The sequence below is a fragment of the Mirounga angustirostris genome, unplaced genomic scaffold (genome assembly GCF_029215605.1).
Source record: "Mirounga angustirostris isolate CCGP_5_RB_7025 unplaced genomic scaffold, mMirAng1.0.hap1 SCAF_1, whole genome shotgun sequence".
Classification (NCBI taxonomy): Eukaryota; Metazoa; Chordata; class Mammalia; order Carnivora; family Phocidae; genus Mirounga; species Mirounga angustirostris.
The window spans coordinates 162,410,404-162,432,116 of NW_026991709.1; the positions used below are offsets into that span (position 1 = coordinate 162,410,404).

At 50.6% G+C, this 21,713-nt stretch overlaps 2 protein-coding genes and 1 non-coding gene across 5 annotated transcripts in view; 2 read left to right on the forward strand and 1 right to left on the reverse strand.

Annotated features, from left to right (window-relative positions):
• The first annotated feature begins 338 nt into the window (after positions 1–338).
• On the forward strand, positions 339–5,452 carry RPL32 (ribosomal protein L32). Of its 3 annotated transcripts, none has more exons than XM_045861793.3 (4): positions 339–492; positions 1,786–1,886; positions 2,527–2,708; positions 5,274–5,452. In XM_045861793.3, exons 2-4 carry the CDS (start codon positions 1,791–1,793, stop codon positions 5,401–5,403), a joined length of 408 nt encoding a protein of 135 aa, XP_045717749.1. In that variant the 5' UTR covers positions 339–492; positions 1,786–1,790; the 3' UTR covers positions 5,404–5,452. The 3 variants fall into 3 exon arrangements, with proteins under 3 accessions (XP_045717749.1, XP_054360554.1, XP_045717750.1); XM_054504579.2 differs by lacking the exon at positions 339–492 and adding an exon at positions 536–554; XM_045861794.3 differs by lacking the exon at positions 339–492 and adding an exon at positions 576–837.
• On the forward strand, positions 1,579–1,718 carry LOC123835055 (small nucleolar RNA SNORA7). The gene has a single exon (XR_006788612.1). It is a non-coding gene; the product is annotated as a small nucleolar RNA SNORA7 (small nucleolar RNA).
• A 744-nt stretch (positions 5,453–6,196) lies between the features above and the next one.
• Positions 6,197–21,713, reverse strand: part of CAND2 (cullin associated and neddylation dissociated 2 (putative)) — a 32,395-nt gene continuing 16,878 nt past the window's right edge. The window contains exons 9-15 of the mRNA XM_045861792.3: positions 21,045–21,186; positions 19,207–20,709; positions 16,599–16,694; positions 12,436–12,605; positions 11,008–11,172; positions 9,179–9,286; positions 6,197–8,265 (exon numbers count right to left, since the gene is read on the reverse strand). Of these exons, the coding sequence (XP_045717748.1) occupies positions 8,038–8,265; positions 9,179–9,286; positions 11,008–11,172; positions 12,436–12,605; positions 16,599–16,694; positions 19,207–20,709; positions 21,045–21,186 (2,412 nt within the window). The 3' untranslated portion in view covers positions 6,197–8,037. The remainder of the gene's footprint in view (positions 8,266–9,178; positions 9,287–11,007; positions 11,173–12,435; positions 12,606–16,598; positions 16,695–19,206; positions 20,710–21,044; positions 21,187–21,713) is intronic.

The window sequence follows — 21,713 nt, forward strand, 5'->3', positions numbered from 1 at the left end:
AGCCACCCAGGCGTCCCGTCTCATTGCTATTTTACTCTATATGTTCACGTGAGAGAATTAGGAAGTCTCTGTTTTGTTCCTTCCTGGCCACTAAGAGGCGCACTTAGTAGCAGAAGAAACGCGGGCGGAAATAATCCAAAAACTGAATTCTTCTCCGGAGAAATGGCTTCAATTTCTGGCGGAAGTCTATGTCCCCCCACCAGGTCTTAGAAGCTCAGAAAGAATTCCAAATGTTCTACGTAGTCCCGACAGAAGATATGAAAAATTCTCAGTACTACGCTGAGATATCAACATCTAGGAAAACAAAGGTGTCCCTCGACTTTTTTTCAGTATTATTTTTCTGAGGTGTCTCTCTTTTCTTTGAAGGACCAGGAACCGGAAGTGCTCTTTTTTCCCTGCCAGGACCCAGAGGTTAAGTCCCATCAGCCCTCGCGCGCCACCTTCCCCTCTTCCTCGGCGCTGCCTGTGGAGGTGGCAGCTCTCTGTTACTGGGTGAGTTTTAATCGTTGGCCATCTGCATCTCTGCGGCCTTCATCTGATCCTGTCGCTTCGTGGTGAGGAGGCTTGCCCTTCCAAGCAGTCGCCTTGGTGGGCTTTGTCCCTGTCGGTTGGCTGGAGGACGTACACGAACAGAGCGAAGCGGCCCAGTCGATGGTGGACGTTCGCTTCCCAGGGCCACTTGCCCTCCTACGGAGGCCGCCTGGTGTCTCTCTTAAGAGTTGCGGACAAGCTGGTTTGAGCCCTGGGGGTGAAGGTCGCTGTTCGGGTCTAGACTGAGGGGGCCGTGGAGCGACGCGAGGGTTCCGATTTGATGACTGGAATACTCGGATCCCCTTGGTCAGTCACGTGTGCCCGCGTGTATTTTCTGTTTGCGCAGACCGACGCTCCCTCCTCCGCAGTTTTCCGGTCTGGGGGTTGCTGCTGCAGCCGGACCACTTAACAGACCAACCACCATGAGCTGCGAGTCGATTAGTTCCGTTAACAGAAATGCTGGTGGCGGGTCAGGGTCTCTGGGAATATAAAATTGCGTCCTTGTCTTCGCGGATGTAATGTGGCGGGCGGGGGTGCGTTCGTTTACCGAACACGACGTTCGCTGGGCGCTTAACCGGGTGCTAAACAAGGAAATAGAGGCGGTGAAGAGACGAGAACAAAGAGAGTGCTGCAGGCGAAAAGGATAGGGTAACCGAGAAGGCCGCTTTGAGGAGGGTTTTTAATTGAGACGCGGATGATCTCCAGGTAGAACAGGAAGTTCAGAGGTCTAGAAACATACGTACATCGTGGCTTTGTAGGCCTGTTGTGAGGGAATTGCAGAGCAACAGCACTCGGGGCAACAAAGGTTTCTCTTCCCATCTCTTCGGGTTCAGTCACTGCAGGCATTCAGTGTGCGGGATCACTCCCATTTCGGTTCTTGTAGATTGCCCAAGTTCTGCATAACTAAAAGGAAATTGGACCATCTGGGGATTGGGACGTTGGAAGTGGGATTTGCTGCCCTGTGCAAGCTGAGAACGTTCGGGGGTCGATTTGTCTTAGATCAGCTGTTAGCATTCTTCCTTGGCTGTAGTGGGTGAGGTGACTCCTGACCTCTCAGGATCGCGTCTGGAGAGTGGTTAGTATTCTGCCAGCTTCGGAGTCGGGAGGGAAAGCAAGCCTGGCAGAGGTACCCATTCCATTCCCAGTTTGCTCAGTAGCTGGTGATTGGAAGACACTCTGCAACAATGATCAAGCCCTGAGCAGGAAAGCCTCCTTCCAGGACCGCTTGACACCATCTCTCCCTCTTTCCTGAAGGCATCATGGCTGCCCTCAGACCTCTGGTGAAGCCCAAGATCGTTAAAAAGAGGACCAAGAAGTTCATCCGGCACCAGTCAGACCGCTATGTCAAAATTAAGGTATGTATCGTCCCGGGATGGAAGCGTACTTTGGGATGGAGAAAGGAACTCCTGAATGGGCTCTTGGACTTCTGGCATCACCTGGTTGAGAGATCACCTTTGGCAGATGAACCAGTCTGGTTGGTGGTAGAGCTTTCTAGAAACCCAGGTCTCCCTGAGTATGCTTACTGGCACTCAGTCACTTGATTATAATATAAATTGAAATTTAAATGATCAGGGACACTTGGCTGTTTTGAGGTGTCTAGAGACTTGAACCATTTTAGGTGGCCTTAAGACGTTGAGAGTAGATTATCCTTATTTTTATGATGAGAAAACTTAACATCTTGAGTGCAGTGCTGAAACCCGTGCTCTTCACTCTTGATCTTAACTGTATACACAGTCCCTTCACATTCTATCAGTATGTAGTCTGCTTTTCCTTTGTTGAGGAGTGTGGATGTGGGTCTGTATTCCTGGTAGTCAAATGCAGGAGCCCCTATTTTTTTCCACCCCCCCCCCAAAAAAATCTAAAGATGTAGTGAAATACTGTTACCCAAAGACAGCTGCTGTTTGGCATATTTCCTTTTCATTGGGTCCCCCCTTTTTTTTCCTCCAAAGGGAATAGTTGTTAGCAAAGACACTAACCCTCCTGTGTTTATTTCAGCGCAACTGGCGGAAACCCAGAGGCATTGACAATAGGGTGCGCAGAAGATTCAAGGGCCAGATCTTGATGCCCAACATTGGTTATGGGAGCAACAAGAAAACAAAGCACATGTTGCCAAGTGGCTTCCGGAAGTTCCTAGTCCACAACGTCAAGGAGCTTGAAGTGCTGCTGATGTGCAACAAGTGAGTTGGGTCCCACCTCTGGGTTCAGGTGTCAGAAGTCTGCATCTGTGAGCATTTTTGGTAGGGACTCTAGACTTACAGAATGCATTTGGAAGAGTTGTATATTCTCTTGGGAGCTTAAAGAATGCTTGTTGGGGACTTTGAAATGTTTCCTTTGCTGGAGCAGGGTAAGGGAACTTGTCCTGAAAAGTGTAGAGACCCAAGATCTGGAAAGAGAAGGACTTTGCCCAATAATAAAAACACTGTGGTATCCTTTTGGCAGTTCTTTGCAGAACATTGCTTTATGTGGAGGTAGCAGGGAGATCAAATATAGCCTCAGGCCTAAGGGGCACTTCATGCTGTGGCCATGGGTATCTTCCTTCAGAAATCTACAGGAATAGACGAGTTGCTGCCTGATTAAGAGCTCTGTGATCTGAGGTGGAGAAAAGGAAGAGTATGGCTTACACAAAGTTGTAGAGATGCAAGAGTGCACGGAGGGTTCACAGCATTACTTCAAAGTATTTTGAGAAAGTTAGACACTTTATGAGCTCTGTGTGAGAGAGACTTGTGGTCTGCTTAGACTAAAACTAGGGCAGTGGGGTGAGAAAATATTTCATGTGGGAAGTGATTCAGATGCTTTGAATCCGGATTGGAGGGAATGGTGGTTTTTTTTGGTTAAGCAGAGGACCGTTTTCTTCCCTTTCCATTAAACAGAAGGTGAAAACCTGTGTTTTCCTAATTAGGACGTGGAAAGGAGGGTGACTAACTGTAGCACGTATGTGTGCTTGCTTACAAAGATCTTTCATCTATAGCGATTGCAGACACAAGTAATAGAAATAAACGAAGCCATTATTCTCACTTTGTGGCTGCGTTTTCTAAGTTGGGAATGTAACTGGGTGTTGGAATCCTGGAAATTTTCCTTAGAAAATCCTTGGGTGAGCATCGGAATTGGGGATGACTGCCCAAACTGCGATTGGGTGGTTGGAGAATTGTGACAGACAGATGCAGTACCTGTTGTGTAGCAGAAATGCTGCAGTGCAAGTGTCGCTTGTTGCCAGAAAGATACTCTTTACATAGCTTGTCAGTTTGTGTCAGGAGCCGTAGAAATATTTGAAAGCTAGGACCTTAAATCCACAAGTTCCATTTCTGGATATCTATCCCTAAATGAAGAGCATTTTGAAACAATGATCACTTGTTCGATTCAGTTTGAACAATTGAAAATACGATTTGTGAATGGTGGGAGCACAGGCACTGGGTGGAGTGTTGGACATGTATTTAAAATGATTGTCATGTGTGGGGAAAATGCCCAGGCAGACAGGTAAGTAAGACGATATGTATAGTGATTGATTGGTTATTAAATACACATGTGGATAAGGACTTGCGGTAGGGGTGTAGATTTCAGCGTTGAAAACAAAGATTATGGAAACATTTCACAATACAGCTATTTTGAGGGGCGCCTGGGTGGCTCAGTCATTAAGCTTACTTAAATAAATACTTGAAAGATTTTGTTTTTAAGTAAGCTCTGTGCCCAACTTGGGGCTTGAACTCGCTACCCTGAAATCGAGTCACATGCTCTACCAACTGAGCCAGCCAGGTGCCCCTAGAGTATCTTTTCTTTCTTTCTTTTTTTTTTTTTTTTTAAAGATTTTATTTATTTGAGAGAGAGAGAGAGAAAGAGCACAAGAGGGGGGAGTGGGAGAGGGAGAAGCAGACTCCCTGCTGAGCAGGGAGCCCGATGCGGGACTCCATCCCGGGACTCCAGGATCATGACCTGAGCCGAAGGCAGTCGCTTAACCAACTGAGCCACCCAGGCGCCCCCTAGAGTATCTTTTCTTAACCAGATGTTGATGGTGTCATAAATCACTTCGCTAAAATGTGCTCGGTAAGCCAATTTGTTACTGAACTGGGGCCTGGTGCAGCTGTGAAGAATGAGTAGGTTAGAACAGTATCTGGCAGCCAGATACTTGGGAAATATTCGGTATAGCTACTTGCTGGGTGACTTTCAGGCGATGTTACTTCTCAATTTGAATTTTGAATTTTGTCTGCAGCAGTCAAACAAGTAAAATGTTAATGTCTAGGCCAGGAAATCCTTGGCTTAATCAGACTGTTGGATTCTTCTCTTGCTTACTTTGCAGAGAATTTAAGAACTTGATGGTCAAGTCCAAGCTCCCTGAGACTGTTGGGCAGATTGACTGAAAGGATTGGGGGAGAACGTTTGAACTTGGAATCTGGGACTGAGCCATCCTAGCCCTGTCCATTTCTAAATATCTGACTTGGGAATTCACTTCCACCTTTAAGGGTCATGGTTTGTAAGAGGAGGCAATACCTGGATTACAAATCTGCTTTTAAGGCTTAAATGAGGGGACAATGAGTACTTGTGTCACTGCCAGGGAATACTTGAAGAGCCTCGCTGCTGGTACCATGGAATTTAGGAAAGTTAGGCTTTGGGACTGTGTCTGTCTTCATCAGCTTTGCCAGTGCCCTCGTGGCTCTGGAGCTGCTGTGACCCAAAGCCGCCACCCTCCCCGGGAAGCTCAGGAGTGTGTGTGCATCTGGCTTGCTCCTTACTAACTGCTTCTCTTCCAGATCTTACTGTGCAGAGATTGCTCACAATGTCTCCTCCAAGAACCGCAAAGCTATTGTGGAAAGAGCAGCCCAGCTGGCAATCAGAGTCACCAATCCCAACGCCAGGCTGCGCAGCGAAGAAAATGAATAGACGACTTGTTGTGCACGTCATATTTGTGTTAATAAAACCATAAAACTACCATCTGGCATTTGCCTCTTTGGTTTTACTCTTTGGTTTCTCTGACAACTAGTCATGGAGATTATTCTTGTGCTGACTAATGCTCTGTGGAATCCTCCATTTGGAAGGGGTTTATAAAGGATACTTAATTCTTGAAAGGGTACAGGCCTCTGGTGCCCAGAGCAGCCTTGTCAGCTCCAGTTGGGGCTAGGGAAGAGGGGTTGGAGAAGAGACTTGGGCTTCAGACCAAGGACGGTTCTAAGACCTTTGATTGAAGGACTTTGCAGCTCAGAGCAAGTGTAGTCCTCCTTAGCCCCACTTTGTAAATTTTTGGATGACGGTCACTGTATGTAGTCCTTGTGAGGTAGCTTCTGAGCAAAAATATGACAGGGTGACCCACAAATCCCTCTACGATCAGCATTGGATGTCCGAAGATAACTTTTGGTCTCCCTTTTATAACCCTCCCCCAGCTTGCTGCTTCAGGTAATTTAACAGCAGTTTCTGAAGGTGTGGGATCCTTGGGCCTCTTGATCAGTACTCAGGATTTAACGATCAAGCTGCCTTTTCAACTAGCCCTAAGCCTTAGGCCTCAAAAGCTAGAATTTAGCTGGGTGAATTACAGGCATACCTCTTGAGATACTGAGGTCCAGTTCGGTTTCAAACCACTGATAAGTCAAACGCATTTTCTGGTTTCCGAGTGCATATAAAAGTTCTGTTTATACCGTTAATTTATTATGTGCAATAGCATGTCTAGACAATGCATACCTTAATTTTAAAATAAGTTTATTGCAAAAGTGCTAAACATCTTTGAGTTGTAATCTTGGCTGGTGGAAGGTCTTAACCTCCATGTTGATGGCTGCTGAGTGATCAGAGTGGTGGCTGCTGAAAGCTGGGGTGGCTGTGGCAGTTTCTTAAAATTAAGACCATGAAGTTTACTGCACTGACTGAGCCAAGAAAGATTTCTCTAGCATGATACTGTTAGCACTTCACCCAGAGAGCTTTCAAAATTGGAGTCCCCGCAGAACCTGCCACTGTTTTATCAACCAAGTTGATGTAATATTCTTCAGTCCTCTGTTATTTCAACAATCTTCCACAGCATCTTCACCAGGAGTAGCTAGCATCTCAAATTTTTTGTTCCTAAGAAGCAACCCCATTAAAGTTTTCTCATGAGATTGTAGCAATTCAGTCACATCTTCAGGCACTAGCAGTAACATCAAAGATAACATCACCATAATAATGAAAAGGTGAAACATTCTGAGAATTAACAAAATAGGACAGGAAGTGAGCAAATGCTATTGGGAAAATGGTGTTGATAGACTTGGCTCAACACAGGGTTGCCATAAACCTTCAATTTGTAAACTCAATATTTGCAAAGCACAATGAAGTGAGGCAGGTCTATTAGGTTATGATCGCACTTCTCTAAGAATTGGTAGCGAGTGGCAGTAGTCATGGGATATGGCATGATACTCCAGAACAAGACAATTGCTTATAGGGTGTTTGTTTTTTCCCTACCAGCCTGGTCAACTGAACAGAAATACTAGCCTGCTTAAACAATTTTGGCATGCTAGCCATGAGTGGATTTAAGTCCCTTAAATTGGTTAGGTAAATTACAGGTTGCCTGCCTCCAGTTCAAAGCCTAGTCTGAAACATTTGAGTTAACTGTTGGTCGTTTTCATAATTTCTTTAAATTGACTTGGGAAGTATACTAACAGCGGTCTACTGAGTAGAGGAAGTGTGCAGAGAAAACGTAACACTAGGATCTCTCCTTTATTAACCTGGGATAGCACAGAAAATTCTTTAGCCTATTGCTTAATATTTGTGTCTTAGATACTAAAAACTAGAAACAACATGTTCAAAATCTTCCTTAGAAGGACACAAACCAACTGGTTACACCTTGGTGGGTGACATGAAAGGTGGTCTGTACTTTCTTTGTGTTTATTTCCCAGTTGGCTATATAAGAGTTTTGAAAATAGAAAAAAATTAGATCTAATTCCCTATCCTGACCCCCTCCCCCTGCAAAAAACCAAATTTCAGATTCATTACTGCCAATTAGAAAGTAAAGCATTTTGAATTCTAAAATGTGAACAGCTCAGAGAAGGAGCTTGAGTCTTTAAGATGCCCAGCTGAAGCACTAATGTTTTGCCTATTAGATCAAGTGAAGTGAAAAGTGGGAGAGGTGTGAATGACAATTCTGGGACACTGGTGGGCAGGAAGGTCAGCCGGCTGCCTCCTAACCTTCCGCAACTGTGAGCACAAGAGTATTTCTAAACACTTAGTCCTTTGTGAGGCAGGGACTCCCCGCTTTGAAGGTACAGACCTCCACCCCATGTGAAGTCACAGTCACACATCCGTGTTTGTTCGGAAGGGCTGCCCTGTTTCTTTGAATGACTGTCCTGAGTTAAAGGGCCCAACTGTTGGCAGCCTTGCAGCTCCTGCTGGGGGCCTCGAGTTGGGGTCCCTGGAGAAGGCACTGTAAGCCCCGACCAGGAGCAGGAGGGCCCCCAGGGAGATGAAAGGGCTTGTGGCAGGCAGGGGGACCGGTGAGGCCTGGGGATTGGGTAGGCGCCCTTCTCTTGAGTAAGGGCCCACCTGGGGGCAGGGGGAGGACTAGCTGAGCTCCATCGAGTCTGTGCTGGGGGCTGAAGCAGAATCCTTCTGGATGCTTTCAAAGAGGGCAGCAAGTTCGGGGTTGGTTCGGATTTGGGAAGAGAAGTCAGCCATGATGGGGCTTTTCCCTACTTCCGGGATGGTCAGCAGGGCGGCCACAGCCCTCATGGCGGAGCGTTTCAGCTCGTCTTGCTTCTCAAATTCCTGCTTCACGGAACCGGCTTTGACCTAAAGTAGGAAACAACAACAAGCCATCCTTTATTGAACCTAGCCTCGCACCACAGCTGCCTCACTGGTCTCTGGATTCCTCCAACCCACCTGTAAAATCCCTCCCAGTTTAAATCACAGCACACTCCCCTACTTCAGTCTCTGTGGTTCCAGCCTCCTGAGGTTTCTTCTGTGCTTTTACCCTGGCGGGTTTCCCCAGAGCAAGATTCTTTGTCATTAAATCAACTTCAAGGTCACCTAGGAGGCCTCTGACCAACCAATCTAAACTGCCCACCTTTCTTTTTATTAATAAATAATTGGATGGTGACAAATGCTATAAAGTGTTCAGTTAGTTATCTCCTTCCCCTGGCAGGAGGATTCAGCCTAACTCTTACTGTGCTTAAAACAGGCTCTCGGTACCATATGACTCAACTCAATGACTGGGTCACCGTGACAGTCACCTAGCTGGCCTTGTGCCCCCTACTCAGGTGCCTACCCCTGCAAGCTACTCTGCATGGGAAACCCCTCAAACTGCCTTGCCTGCCTGTTTCTTCATCTCCCACCCTCTCCCACTTACTCAGAGAATCTCAGAATTGCCCCACTCCTTAGGGAATAAAGTCCAAATTCCTCTCAAGTCCCCCCGACTTAGCCCAGACAAAGACTCTTCCCCCCTGAAGAGTCCAGTGTCGAGGTTAAGAGCTTGGCATTGGGGTTGGACAGTCTTGGGTTCAAATGGCTCCGCCCTGTAAGCGCTGTGACTTCAGGTCCTCACTGTGAGTTGCACTTCCCTTTCTGTATGGAAGAGCTAAGAAATACTTTATAGGATTATGACAATGATTAAATGAAGCACTTCAATCACCACCTATAAATGGTAACTGTGAGGAATCTGTAGGGGTGCCCAGGGCTAAGTGGGGTGGGGGACATGGGGAGGTACCTTGGCGGTGCAGGTGGCCCTGAGTGGCTCAATGAGCCGGTCCACTCTCTGCAGAACAGGTGCGGGACACAGGGTAGCCAGTCGGGCGAGCATGATGAAGGTCAGCATCTGCCCAGGAGGAAGGAGACAGAGTTCAGGGTGAAATGGCCCAGGACCAAAAGGAGCAGAGCCCAGGGAAGATCGGAGGCTCTGGTACCAACACCTGGAGCTCAGGTCCAAACTCTAGCACTAATTCCCGCCAGGGCCCTGCCAGAGTCTCTCCCGCTCCGGGCCTCAGTTTCCTTATCTATCAACAGTGAATGGCAATGGTTACTATGTCAACTACAGCTGGCTGACCTGAGGCGGCTCAGATCAGAAGAGGCACCAGGGAGGGGGCGATTCTCCAGCTCAGATGCTCACAGGGCCAGGCAGATATTGTCCCTGAGTGAAGAGGGCCAGAGGGCAACTGCGCAGGAGTAAGGAGCCCGCACTCCAGACAGCAGCTCTCAGCTCCAGCCAACTGTGGCTGTGGGAATGTGGCCCAGGGCTGACGGCCTGTTTTCAAAACTCTGATGTTCATGGAAGAGCTCTCAACTTTTTAAATGTTGGCACCCAGTTTAAAAAAAAAAAACAAAAACCTACTGCGTGAGCCAACTAAACACATCTACAGGCCTGGATGTAGCCTGCGGGAGACTCATGGTGGCCTCTCGGGAAAATGGTAGTTCCTACAAGCGCTCCACAGCATAAAGGATGGGTGTCTGGATTCTACGTGCCCTACCCACCCTCACCAGCTGTCTAGCCAGCCCTGACCCCCCGACAACCCACAGCAAAGGTGGGGGACCAGGGCCAGAGCAGCAAAGAGCATGGCATTACGCAGCACAAGCTGGGACCCAGGGCTCCTCCACTTGCCCGCTGGTGCCCTTGAACTCGCCAGTTCTCTGGCCTCTCCCCTGTAAAGTGGGCATCCTAAACCCACCATCCAAAGAGAGAGTGCAGACTCCACAAGATAATTCTGGGGGCTCAAGAGATATCATACCCACCCTCCTCAACACCAACAGGAGCCTGGACATTGGGGTCCAAATGTTGCCCTGATGCCCAGGCCGTGTCCTGTGCTCCCAGGGGGCAGACAAGAGGACGCTGGGGCCAGAACGGGTGAGAACAGGACAGCCTGGGGGAAAATGCCTGAAAAACAACTGGCTTTTATCAATCGACAGTGGGTCTTGGCCGTCTCTCACATCAGTGCAAAGGGACTTGGCTCACTCTTCTTAATGCGGCTAGCATTCCGTGACCAGAGGTAGCCAGTTTACTGAGTCAGCTTCTGATGGGTGGACATTCAGGAAGCTTCCAGCTTTCCCCAACCCCCACAGAGCTGTGAAGAACATTCTTGAACATAAAAACTCCGAACACATTTTTTTTAAGAGTGAGTCCAGACCATCTTCCAAAGAGCTCGCTCACTGTAGGCTCCTGCCAAAGGTGTTTGAGAGCTTGGCCCTTTTTCTTATTGAAAACGAACAATGCAGAGGCATCTGGGAGGCTCAGTTGGTTAAGCATCTGCCTTCTGCTCAGGTTATGATCCCAGGGTCCTGGGATCGAGCCCCGCATTGGGCTGCCTGCTCAGTGGGGAGCCTGCTTCTCCCTCTCCCTCTGCCGCTCCCCCTGCTCATGCTCTCTCTCTCTGTCAAAGAAATAAATAAAATCTTAAAAAAAAAAACAAAAAAACCCAAATGCAGTTATCTTCATGGGGGTGCCTGGGGTGGAGAGTGGGAGACAAACAAGCAGTGGGCCCCAGTGGTGCTCGCCTGTCCCCTCGGGACGGGGTGGGCATGGGTCTGGCAGGGGGCCCGTCCTACCCGGATATCGTAGTGGTCCTTCAGGCCATCCTCCACGTGGTTCAGGAACTCGCAGATGTCCAGCTGGCCCAGGCAGCTCTCAAGCAGCGAGTACATGCACTCGAAGGCTGCCTTCCGCACATCCAGCCCATCGTCCACCGTGTGCTTAAAGGGCCCCATCTCCACCTGCAGGATGGAAGGATGATGAGCGTTATGGGAGGTGACCTCCCTTAGTCCCTGCTGCACACCCCACCTCCCTCATTCAGTACTGTGTTCTGTGTCCGAATCAAGCCTTGTACTCTCAAGTCTCTTGCCTTCGCTGCACGGCCTGCAATGCCCTTTGATGATAACAGTAACAGGGGCGCCTGGGTGGCTCGGTCGGTTTTAAGTGTCCGACCCTTGGTTTCAGCTCAGGTCATGATCTCGTGGTTGCGGGATCAAGTCCCGCGTCAGACTCTGCACTGAGCGCGGCGTCTGCTTCAGATTCTTTCTCCTTCCACTCACTCACACTCACCCCCACCTTTCTAAAATAAATAAATAAAATCTTAAAAGAAACAGTAACAATAATTATTATGGTCTACTAAGCAGTGATAATGTGCCAGCCACTGTGTGAGTGCTTGACAAATGACATTTTGCTCAAGCATCACAACAGCCCTAGGGAGACAGTGTTATTAACATATGAGGAAACCAAGGCTTAGAGAGGTTAATTAACTTGCCCAGAAACACATAGCTAGTAAGTAGCTGAACTAGAATTAAAAACCCAGGTCTCTGAAGCTTTTAACCACAAGGCTCTGTTCTTAATGGTACACTCCTTCTCACCCCTCCAAGCCCTGCCTAAATGCCCCCTCTTTGGGGAAACTTTCCGAACCCCTCTAAACACAGTCACTTCCTCCTCAGCAATGCCAGGTGATTCTTACCTTTTTATTATATCATGTGATGACAACTGTTAAGTCACCTTTAATCTCTGCCCCTTAAATCCTTACTTAAGGATTTAAATCGGTTATATAATTGGCAGAATGGGTGTCTCTATTCCTGAGGAGGCCAAGAGCTCCCTGGTGGCAGACACCATGTCAGGTCCAGCTCTGATCCTGGCACTCTGACCCAGGGCTGGCACTCAATGAACACCTGCTGAAGGCTGAGTGATAATAAGAAGCACCAACATCTACTGAGGCCGACGGTGGGCCAGAAGTTCTGAGCACCTGCAGGACATAACTCAGGGAGTCTCCTCAACAACCCTCTGACACAGACACAAATTAGTTTTCTCATTTTGCCTAAGAAGAGAAACTGAGGCTCAGATCAGACTGAATGGTCCTAGGCCCCCGTGCCTAGGGTCACACAACCAGGAAGTGGAGGGACAGGACTTGACCCAGGCCACAGGCGACCCGAATCCTTGCCACAGCCCCACCAGTCAGGCCCAGGGCTCCCCACTCTGTCCCTCACTGGCCTCACCTCTCGGATGAGGTCCTTGCGGATCTTTGTCTCCTGGTAGAGGAGGGGCAGGATGTCATCCAGCAGGTCCCGGACCAGAGAGGGCTTGTTGTGCACAGCTGAGTTGAAGAAAGCCAGCGTGGCCCGGCGCACGTTCAGGTCTGGGTCCTGCAGGCTCTCCATAAACTCTCCTGATGGAAAGATGAGAGGGGGTGTGTGGGATGGCTTGGCCAAGACACAGACCACCTCCACCCCCTACCTCAGTTATCTGCTTAATGTGAGCTGGGCAGACCTGGCCGAATGGGGGCAAACATGTTCTGAGCATCTGCTTTTTTACCAGACACAACAAGTCCTCAGAGCCCAGATAAGAATGTGAACTAGAGTCTGGCATGGGTTCAAATCCAGGTTCCGCCACGGCCTAACTATGGGACCCTGGATAGGCTCAATGTCTTCATCTATAAAATGGGAGTAATAGCAGTACCCATAGTGTAGGACTGTTTTTAAGATTTAAAATGTAGTGATGTGGGGGCACCTGGGTGGCTCAGTCGTTAAGCATCTGCCTTCGGCTCAGGTCGTGATCCCAGGGTCCTGGGATCGAGCCCTGCACTGGGCTCCCTGCTCAGCAGAAAGCCTGCTTCTCCCTCTCCCACCCCCCCTGCTTGTGTTCCCTCTCTCGCTGTGTCTCTCTCTGTCAAATAAATAAATAAAATCTTTAAAAAATAAAAAATAAAATGTAGTGATGTGATATATATTTATATATTTTTAAATTATATATAGCATATATTTATTTATATAAATTAAATATATACAAAATATAAATACACAGCAGAGGGGCTGGCACAGAGCAAGGATTCTATAAATTCTATAAAACTTGATATTATTATAGATAAGGCTCTCGAAGATCAGAGAGATGAAGAAACTTACACATTCACACAGCACTTCTCTGAGTATACCTTTTTATATAGTTCAGACTTTTTAATAACTGTGTTAATGTTCTACATGCTCTATAAATAAATAAAATCAAGAATGAAGGGAATCCCTAAAAAAAAAAGCACAAAAAACAACCAAACCCCCTAACTATATTTCAAATGATTAACATAACCACCAGGTGATGAAAGAGTAAAACAATTCACCCAAGTAACTTCCAAAGTATTTTGACTAGATGCCCTCAGACTAAAGACAAAAGCCCTATAAACAAATGCTGACTTTTCACAGATATAAAGGTTAGCCATTCTTGGCCTACTTTCTGTGTATTCCAGAACAAATATCTCATAGACAGCAGGAGCTGGGTTTCTCCCTGTCAGAGAAGGGTATGGAATGGGAAGGAAGGAGGCTAGGAGGAACCCTGCAGTGCTGGACTAGAGAGGAGGTAACTCATGTGCATGTGTGTCTGTCTGCGTACATACACTCAGACACACATATGCTCCCCAGTTCTGTCTGCTGAGAGGGCCTCACAGCAGCAGCACCCCAGTAGCAATGAGCACATCTAGCGTCCAGGTCTTGGGTTCTAAGTACCATTCTCCCCTCAAAGGAATCAGGGCTCCCTGGAGAAATAGCTGATTCCTGAGCTGGGGCAGGAAAGGTTCAAGGTGAGTCTAGAGCATCTTATTGTGCCAAAAAAGTAAGGATATGTTTAAAGGATGATGGAAACCTGTCAACAGAACATTGGAACCAGCCTGAAGGGCCCCCACTGGCCACGTCTGAGACATGCTTGAGAATCAAATAAATGAAGGCAGTAATAAATTATAATTCACTGAATGAAACAGGAATCCATGAGTCTATAATGATGTGAATAAATCAATGAATAAATAAGTGGGGGAGAAGGAAAAGTTCTTCCAGAGAATAGAAGGCAAACTAACAAATATGAAAGGAATGCTGGAATTGGAAGTCACCATTTGGCAACTGTCAGAAATCACTGAAGCAAGAAAGAAACCACAATGGATGCTGAATGTAGTGGGCAGAAATTTGATGAAGGGGCGCCTGGGTGGCTTAGTCAGTTAAAGCATCTGCCTTTGGCTCAGCTCATGATCTCAGGGTCCTGGGATCAAGCCCCACGTTGGGCTCCCTGCTCAGCAGGGAGTCTGCTTCTCCCTCTTGCTCTGCCTCTCCCCCTGCTTGTTCTCTCTCTCAAATAAATAAATAAAATCTTAAAAAAAGGAAATTTGATGAAGAGGATGTTTCAACAGACTCAAAAATACTTACTCATTCCAAAGGGAAAGGTAATTTTAAAGATTTTACTTATTTAAGAGAGAAGTGGGAGCGGGGCAGAGGGAGAGGGAGTCCCAAGCAGGCTCCAGACTGAGTGCGGAGCCCGACGTGGGTCTCGATCCCACGACCCCAGGATCACGACTGGAGCCGAAAACCAAGAATCAGTCACCCAACCGACTGTGCTACCCAGGTGCTCCAGGAAAAAGTAATTTTAGAGTGGAGAAAACTGGAAGTCTCCATCTTACCCAGGTGATCAGAGTTACTATCACCAGTCACGGGGCAAACCGCTATTATGTGCCTCCCAATATGATGCACTGGGAAGAACATAAAGTCTTCCAGCAAAGCAGGATTCAAACTGAGAGCTGGCTACCTCTGGCTCCTTGCACTGTGCCCTGCTGGTTCCTAGATTCCCCCATTCTCTCTGAGAACAGAGCTGTGGGGAAGCTGGCAAGACCTGAGGTCATGTCTCCTCTCTGAGCCTCTGCTTCCTCATCTGTAAGATGTGGCCAGGCCTACATACCATGCAGGGAGCTGTGAGAATGAACCATGGTGAGGCGTATTAAAGGACCTAGCCTTGTACCGGATACACAGTGAGAGCTCGAAAACTGGTTCAAACATATAACAAGAACCAAACATCCAGGCACAGATCCCTAGGGGCTGCCAGCCCTGGGCAGGGCAATCGGGACTGGCGGCAGTGTGTGCCCACTGGGTCAGGGGATGGGATGAAGTGGCTGCTGACATTGCTGTGGCTTCTGGATGTGTTCTCCAGTCCCGACCGTGGCCACGTCTGCTGACCCCTGGTCTCCCGCAGCAGTGCCCTGGCAAGTGGGGACCAGCACCCCCGTTTTATAGCTCGGGATGAGATGATCTGTCCACGCTCACACAGCCAGAGAGGGGCAGAGCCAGGCTGCCAACCCAAGACTCCCCACACTCCACTAGGCTGCCTGGAGGAGGAGGGCCAGACTCCAGTGTGGTCCGGTGACAGGCCTGCAGGCTCTGTTCTTTGAATGTCTACCTTCTCTAGGAAGAGCCTGGTCCTGCAGAGCCCCAAAGAGAGGGCTCACCAATGAAAGCTACTTGGGCTCCTCAAGACAGAAGGCTCCTCAGACAGGGGATAAGCTGGAGAGCCATGCTCCCCAACTCCAGTGCAGCCCTACCCAGCTTTGTGCCCACTGAGGTCAATGCACATGAGAGGCTGGTGGTTTTCCACTTGTAAGAGCCTGCGTGCTGGGGGCGCCTGGGTGGCTCAGTTGGTTAAGCGACTGCCTTCGGCTCAGGTCATGATCCTGGAGTCCCAGGATCGAGTCCCGTGTCGGGCTCCCTGCTCGGCAGGGAGTCTGCTTCTCCCTCTGACCCTCCTCCCTCTCATGCTCTCTGTCTCTCATTCTCTCTCTCTCAAATAAATAAATAAAATCTTAAAAAAAAAAAAAAAAAAAGAGCCTGCGTGCTGGGGCGCCTGGGTGGCCAGGCTCAGTCGTTAGGCGTCTGTCTTCGGCTCGGGTCATGATCCCAGGGTCCTGGGATTGAGCTCCACATCAGGCTCCCCACTCTGCGGGAAGCCTGCTTCTCCCTCTCCCACCCCCATCCCCACCCCGCTTGTGTTCCCTCTCTCGCCGTGTCTCTCTGTGTCAAATAAATAAATAAAATCTTTAAAAAAAAAAAAAAAGAGCCTGCATGCTCAGGGAGTACCTTCCCCTCAGTAACGGATAGGGTCTCTGAAACAACCTTAGAACCTTACCCCCATTCTACAGAGGAGGAAACTGAGGCTCAGAGGTGAGAAGGGGCAGGCTAGGCTCACCCAGCGGTTCAGTGCCAGCACAGGGATTTGAAAGCAGGCCCTGCTGCCCGTCATGGGAGTGAGGTAGCCTCCTTGGTCTCCAACTGCCCTTGGCACATGTGTAGGAAAATCAGCCCAGACTCAAAGCCTGGGAGTGGGGACTGAATGGGGCCGGGGGCAGAGGGCAGGGGGTGCTCACCGATGAGGCTCTTCAGGAGGGGGTCAATAGGATGGGGCTGGTCAGATACGAGGAACTTGAGCGCTGTGATAACCGTGCTACGGGTGTGTGGCCGACCTGCAGGACGAGACGCATCAGCTTGGTGAGTTGCAGGGCGGATCCTGGACACCCACAGGTCCAAAGGCGCCCAAGCTCCCTGCCTCCCTGGGAGACAGAACCGGACCCCTCCCCATTCAAAACACCCATCTTTGGCGAAGTCAATGCTCTCATTTCCCTCGGCAGCCTAAAATTCATCCCTAAATTCTCCCTGCTGTGGCTGACAGAAAAACTGCCAGTTCTCAGGTAACCACACTGCAGGATGCAAACAGGGAGCCAAGACGGTAGTCAATCCAGAGCCCAAAGAAAGACCTCTGCTCAGGCCTTAGGGCTGCGTTCTATTTTTCAGACGCGTTATCTCAATGAATCCTCACAATGGTCCTGTTAATTAATTAATGGTAAGATAAACAAAAATGTTTCATAAAAATTATTATTAGTCTCTATTTTACAGATGAGGAAGAAGACCCAGAAAGGTTAAGTTCGTATCTCAGGTCACACAGCAGATCCAAAATTCAATGGCTGATTCTGAGCCTGGCCGGGCCCTCCTCCTCAGGCCTGCATCCTCCAAGCAGGGGGCAGGTGTGTTCCAGGCAAACTGAAGGCCAAGGGGATTCCAACAGAATTCAGAACACCCCTTAAGCTTGGTAATGGAGAAGTCACTTAACTTTACTTTTCAGCTGGCTGAGTAGAGAAGGTGAAGAAAGGGAAGGGAATATACCTCCTATTATGGTGAAAGAAACAAACCAGAGCTGCTCGCTCCTCTCCTCTCCCAGCACACAACAGTGATGGGTTAAGGTTGTTTCCATCACGTAGATTTTACATTAGAGACTCAGGAAAAAAGTTTACATTTTGGTGCCAGGGTGTGAATAAGTGACTTTAGACTTGCAGCTTTTTCCCTCTTACTCTATCCTGACTGGCTCCTGAGAAGATTCAGGGTGGCTGATGAAGACATGGACAACAGAACAGGATTAAGTGAATTTAAAATGAGAAAAATGGGGTGCCTGGGGGGCTCAGTCGTTAAGCGTCTGCCTTCCGCTCAGGTCATGATCCCAGGGTACTGGGATCGAGCCCCACATCGGGCTCCTCGCTCTGCAGGAGGCCTGCTTCTCCCTCTCCCACTCCCCCTGCTTGTGTTCCCTCTCTCGCTGTCTCTCTCTCTCGGTCAAATAAATAAAATCTTAAAAAAATAAAAATAAATAAAAATAAAATAAAATAAAGTGAGAAGAGTGATGGGGTGCCTGGGTGGCGCAGTCAGTTAAGTGTCCAGCTCTTGGTTTCAGCTCAAGTCATAATCTCAGGATCGTGGGATCGAGCCCCGCCATCAGGCTCCCTGCTCCAGTGGGAAGTCTGCTTAAGATTCTCCCTCTCCTTCTCCCTCTGTGCACACGCTCTCTCGCTCTAAAAAAGAAATCCTTTTTAAAAATAATTAATTAAAAAATAAAATGAAAAAAGTGAGGCCGAGGGAAAATACAGGCAGGGAAGTGAGAGGAAGACTAGAGTGAGGGCAGGGAGAGCCAACTAGGAAGTCCCACAAACTTGCGAGAAGCAGGCCACGAATTTGGCTCCAAGCTTCCAGGCGGCTAACAAGGAAATGTAACTGGTTCGCTGGCTCAACAGTGTGCATGAGGCAGAAACAAATCAGAGCTTGGAAATGGCAGAGCCATTCCAAGCTCATCCCAAGACTCTGGCCTCTCAAGGTTCCTCGTGAAGAGCCCTGTGAGCGTCACAGGCAATGTCTTTGATACATTCTTCTGTCCACACAGTGGTGTGGACTACAGAGCTGCTGCTTCTAAACCCAGCATCCCAGTAAGGGCCTAATTGGAATCACGAACAGAGCAATGATAGCAGTTACTCACTTAGTATTAATTACATACTACGTACTATATACCCAGCACTTTGCCTACATTCTGTCAATGAATACACCCACTGACCCTATCAGTGGGCCAGCAGACCAGCTCAAGGCCTGGAGGCCTTTCCTTCCCAGGGGCTTTCACTTGCCCAAGAGCCCCCCAGTCCCACCTGTCTGCTTTCTCCCTCCCTGAGCTTCGGAATGCCCTGACATGCCCTTGCCTGACCACACAAAACCTGCCCCTGGTTTTTGCTGGATGCTCCCCAAACCCCCAGGGTATGGTACCCAGTCCTGGTCTACACTGACATTTGATCCTGGCTCCAACCAGCCCAAGAGAGCTGCACTCTCTGCAGACAGAAAACTGATTTTATTAACCTTCACCCGGAGCATGATGCTACGGTCCACATCAATGAGTACGAAAATGGCATCATGAAAGGCCTATTTTTTGAGGGGACATATTAGGATATTAAGGATTCTCTCTCCTCCATCCCAGAGAGTCCCCCGGGAGGAGGCTGCAAGTCTCTGGAAACACTGTGTTTTCTCACGGATCCTCTGCCTTTACCTTATCCACACCGTGACTCTCCAACCCAGTGGTGTTTGAATTAGCTCACTCTGAGTGGGCCGCTCAGATGCAAACTGCCTACTTCCGATCTGGACTGCCTTTGCCCACACCTGTGCCCCTACCTGCAGCGAGCTGCTTCCGGAATCGGGGCAGGAGGAACGGAGGGTTCACGAGGACCAGCTTGCCGATGCACTCAGCCACCACCCCCCGGGTGCCCTCCTCGGCGCCCTCACAGCGTTGGAAGAGCAGGGCCCAGATGTCCTCAGCATAGGGCTTCAGGCTGTCGGGCTGGGCGGCCCCCAGGGCCTCCCTGAGCGAGTGCAGCAGCAGGTACTGCCGCCGGGGCTCAGCCTCGATCTGCCCCAGCAGGAAGGGCAGGAAGTCGGGCAGGTTCCCGGCGCCCACGCGGCCCAGCGCATAGGACGCGGCCGCCCTCACGTCCTCACTGGGTGACCCCAAGGCTTCCAGGAGCACTGCCTTCAGCTCCCGCTGGGGGCCTGGCCCGGCCACCTGGCCCACCTCGGCCAGCGACAGGAACGCCAGGACCTTGACCCCTGTGCTGGAGTGGGGTGACCTGGCATCGCAGACCAGGCGGTTTGCCGTGCCTGCCGCCTCCTGGGGACAGGCGGCCGCGAGGGCTGCCACACAGCGAGCCAGAGAGTGAAACACCTGCTTGTGCAAGCCTGGCCCGCCCTCCGCAGCCTGGTCATAGACAGGTGCCGTGAGCATGCGGACGAGCCCCTCGTAGTCCACGCACGGCGGGCGGGTCCCCACCAGGGCCTGCAGGAAGCCTTCGGCAGCGGCCAGCACGCCAGCGGGCAACAGGGGCGAGCACAGCAACCGCAGCAGCTCTGAGAGCACAGGGCCACTGACCTTGGCCATAGAGGCCGGCTGGGCCTGGGTCACCGTGGCAAGGAAGTCCACGGCCAGCTGGGCCACATGCATGTCGCTCTCACTGACCAGGGCAGGCAGCTCGGCCAGCACAGCCTGCACGGCACCCGGCGGGAGGCTAAGTCCCTGGCTCTGGGCCAGCGCGTCCAGGGCGGCCAGCGTGGCCAGCCGCAGTGCCCGCTGGTTCTTCCGCAGGAACGAAGCCAGAACGGGCAGTGCCTCAGCCACGACGGGCTGCAGGTCGAGCCGCAACGGGGACACGGCCACCAGCGTCAGCGCCTTGACAGCAGGCAGCCGGGTGATCTCATTCCGCAGGCGGTCCAGGAGGAGCAACAGTGACGGCCCTAGGTCGTCCCCGAGCCGGTCACCCAGGTGGGCCACGAGGTGGCCCATGCAGGTGATGGCACGCTCCTTCACCTCCTGGTCCAGGTCAGTGGCACGGAGCCGTGCCAGAGTGGCCGCAGACATCTCTCCAACGTATGGTTCGGGGTCCAGCGTCCGAGGCCTGTCCAGGGGCCACAGGGCCCGCACCAGCTCCTGGAGCACCAGCAGGGCCTCGGCCGCGATCTTGTAGAAAGGGTCAGCCACGCAGGCCATCACGGGTGGCAGGAGAGTCGGCAGATGTGGGTGGAAGGCCTCGGCTGGCTCTGTGCCCAGCAGCCCCTGTAGGAAGGCCAGGGCGTCCATCCGGATAGTTGAAGAGCTGGAACGGTCCACCAGAGAGAAGACAATGCCTGTGGGGGGTGGGTGCAAAGGTTATGGGGCCACAAGCAGTCCCTGGATATGAGGGTGGAGCACCTGCAGGCATCTGAGCTGGACCCAGACCCCTAGGCTCTTAGGCTGCAGATTCTGAAAGGTCAGGGCTTGGCCAGGGCCAGGGCGGAGGGACACAAGGCCAGGAAACCCCTCGGAAGCCAGGACGTAGGGCCTGTAGCCCAGCTCTGTTCTCACTGCTGGCAGTGGGGAGCCACCGTAGGTTGCTGAGCAGGGGTACCCACGGGGATTGAGGCCTGGGGTCAGGTTCTGGAAGAGCCCAGGACAGCAGATACCTGGCTGCAGTCCATCCTACCTGCCACCAGCACGGGCATGTGCTCTGCCAGGCTGCCAGGGAGGACGCCCGCCAGCTCGGTGAGGAGGCTGAAGCAGCCCTGGCGGGCCCTGACGCTCCGGTCCTTAAGCTGCCGCTGCAGGGCCTTGAGCACAAGAGGCACCTGTGGGCAGTTTGCAGGGGATCAGTGACTAGCCAGGAAACCTGGCTGTCCCACCCAGTACTGGGGGGCTTGGCCCAGGCCCAGGCCCATGGAGGGCCCCCGGTGTGGGAGGATCGCTCCAGCCCCAGCTTTCCACCACACACTCCATACCAGGTACTCTGCGGTCGGTCCTGTTTCTGGGCCCTCTTTACAGACGGGGAGCAGGTCAGAGAGATGAAGTGACTTGCTCCAGGCCACCCAAGGCAGTCTGGCTCTCACCCCTACACTCCACGACGGGGAAGCACTGAGGCCCTTTTCCCTTCCCTGGCTAGATTCTCTCCCCAGAGGAGCCCAGTTGGTCCCCGAGCTTAGATGCCAGTGAAGCAAGAAGGACTCCCAGACCTACATCTCCAACGTTGACTTGTGTGCTCCCCACCCGCCGGACCTTCCACATAAACGTCCAGAACAGAACTCTAGATATTCCCTTCACCGTGGCAAGGAGCAGCAGTTCATGCTTTAGCCAGAGCCTGGCACTCACATGACACCTT

Bases quoted from the DNA above. Each gene is read 5' to 3' on its own strand.
- RPL32 (XM_045861793.3), top strand. From the start codon at position 1,791: ATGGCTGCCCTCAGACCTCTGGTGAAGCCCAAGATCGTTAAAAAGAGG. The intron at 1,887-2,526 runs GTATGTATCGTC...TGTTTATTTCAG, and splicing joins ACCGCTATGTCAAAATTAAG to CGCAACTGGCGGAAACCCAG. The intron at 2,709-5,273 runs GTGAGTTGGGTC...CTTCTCTTCCAG, and splicing joins GTGCTGCTGATGTGCAACAA to ATCTTACTGTGCAGAGATTG.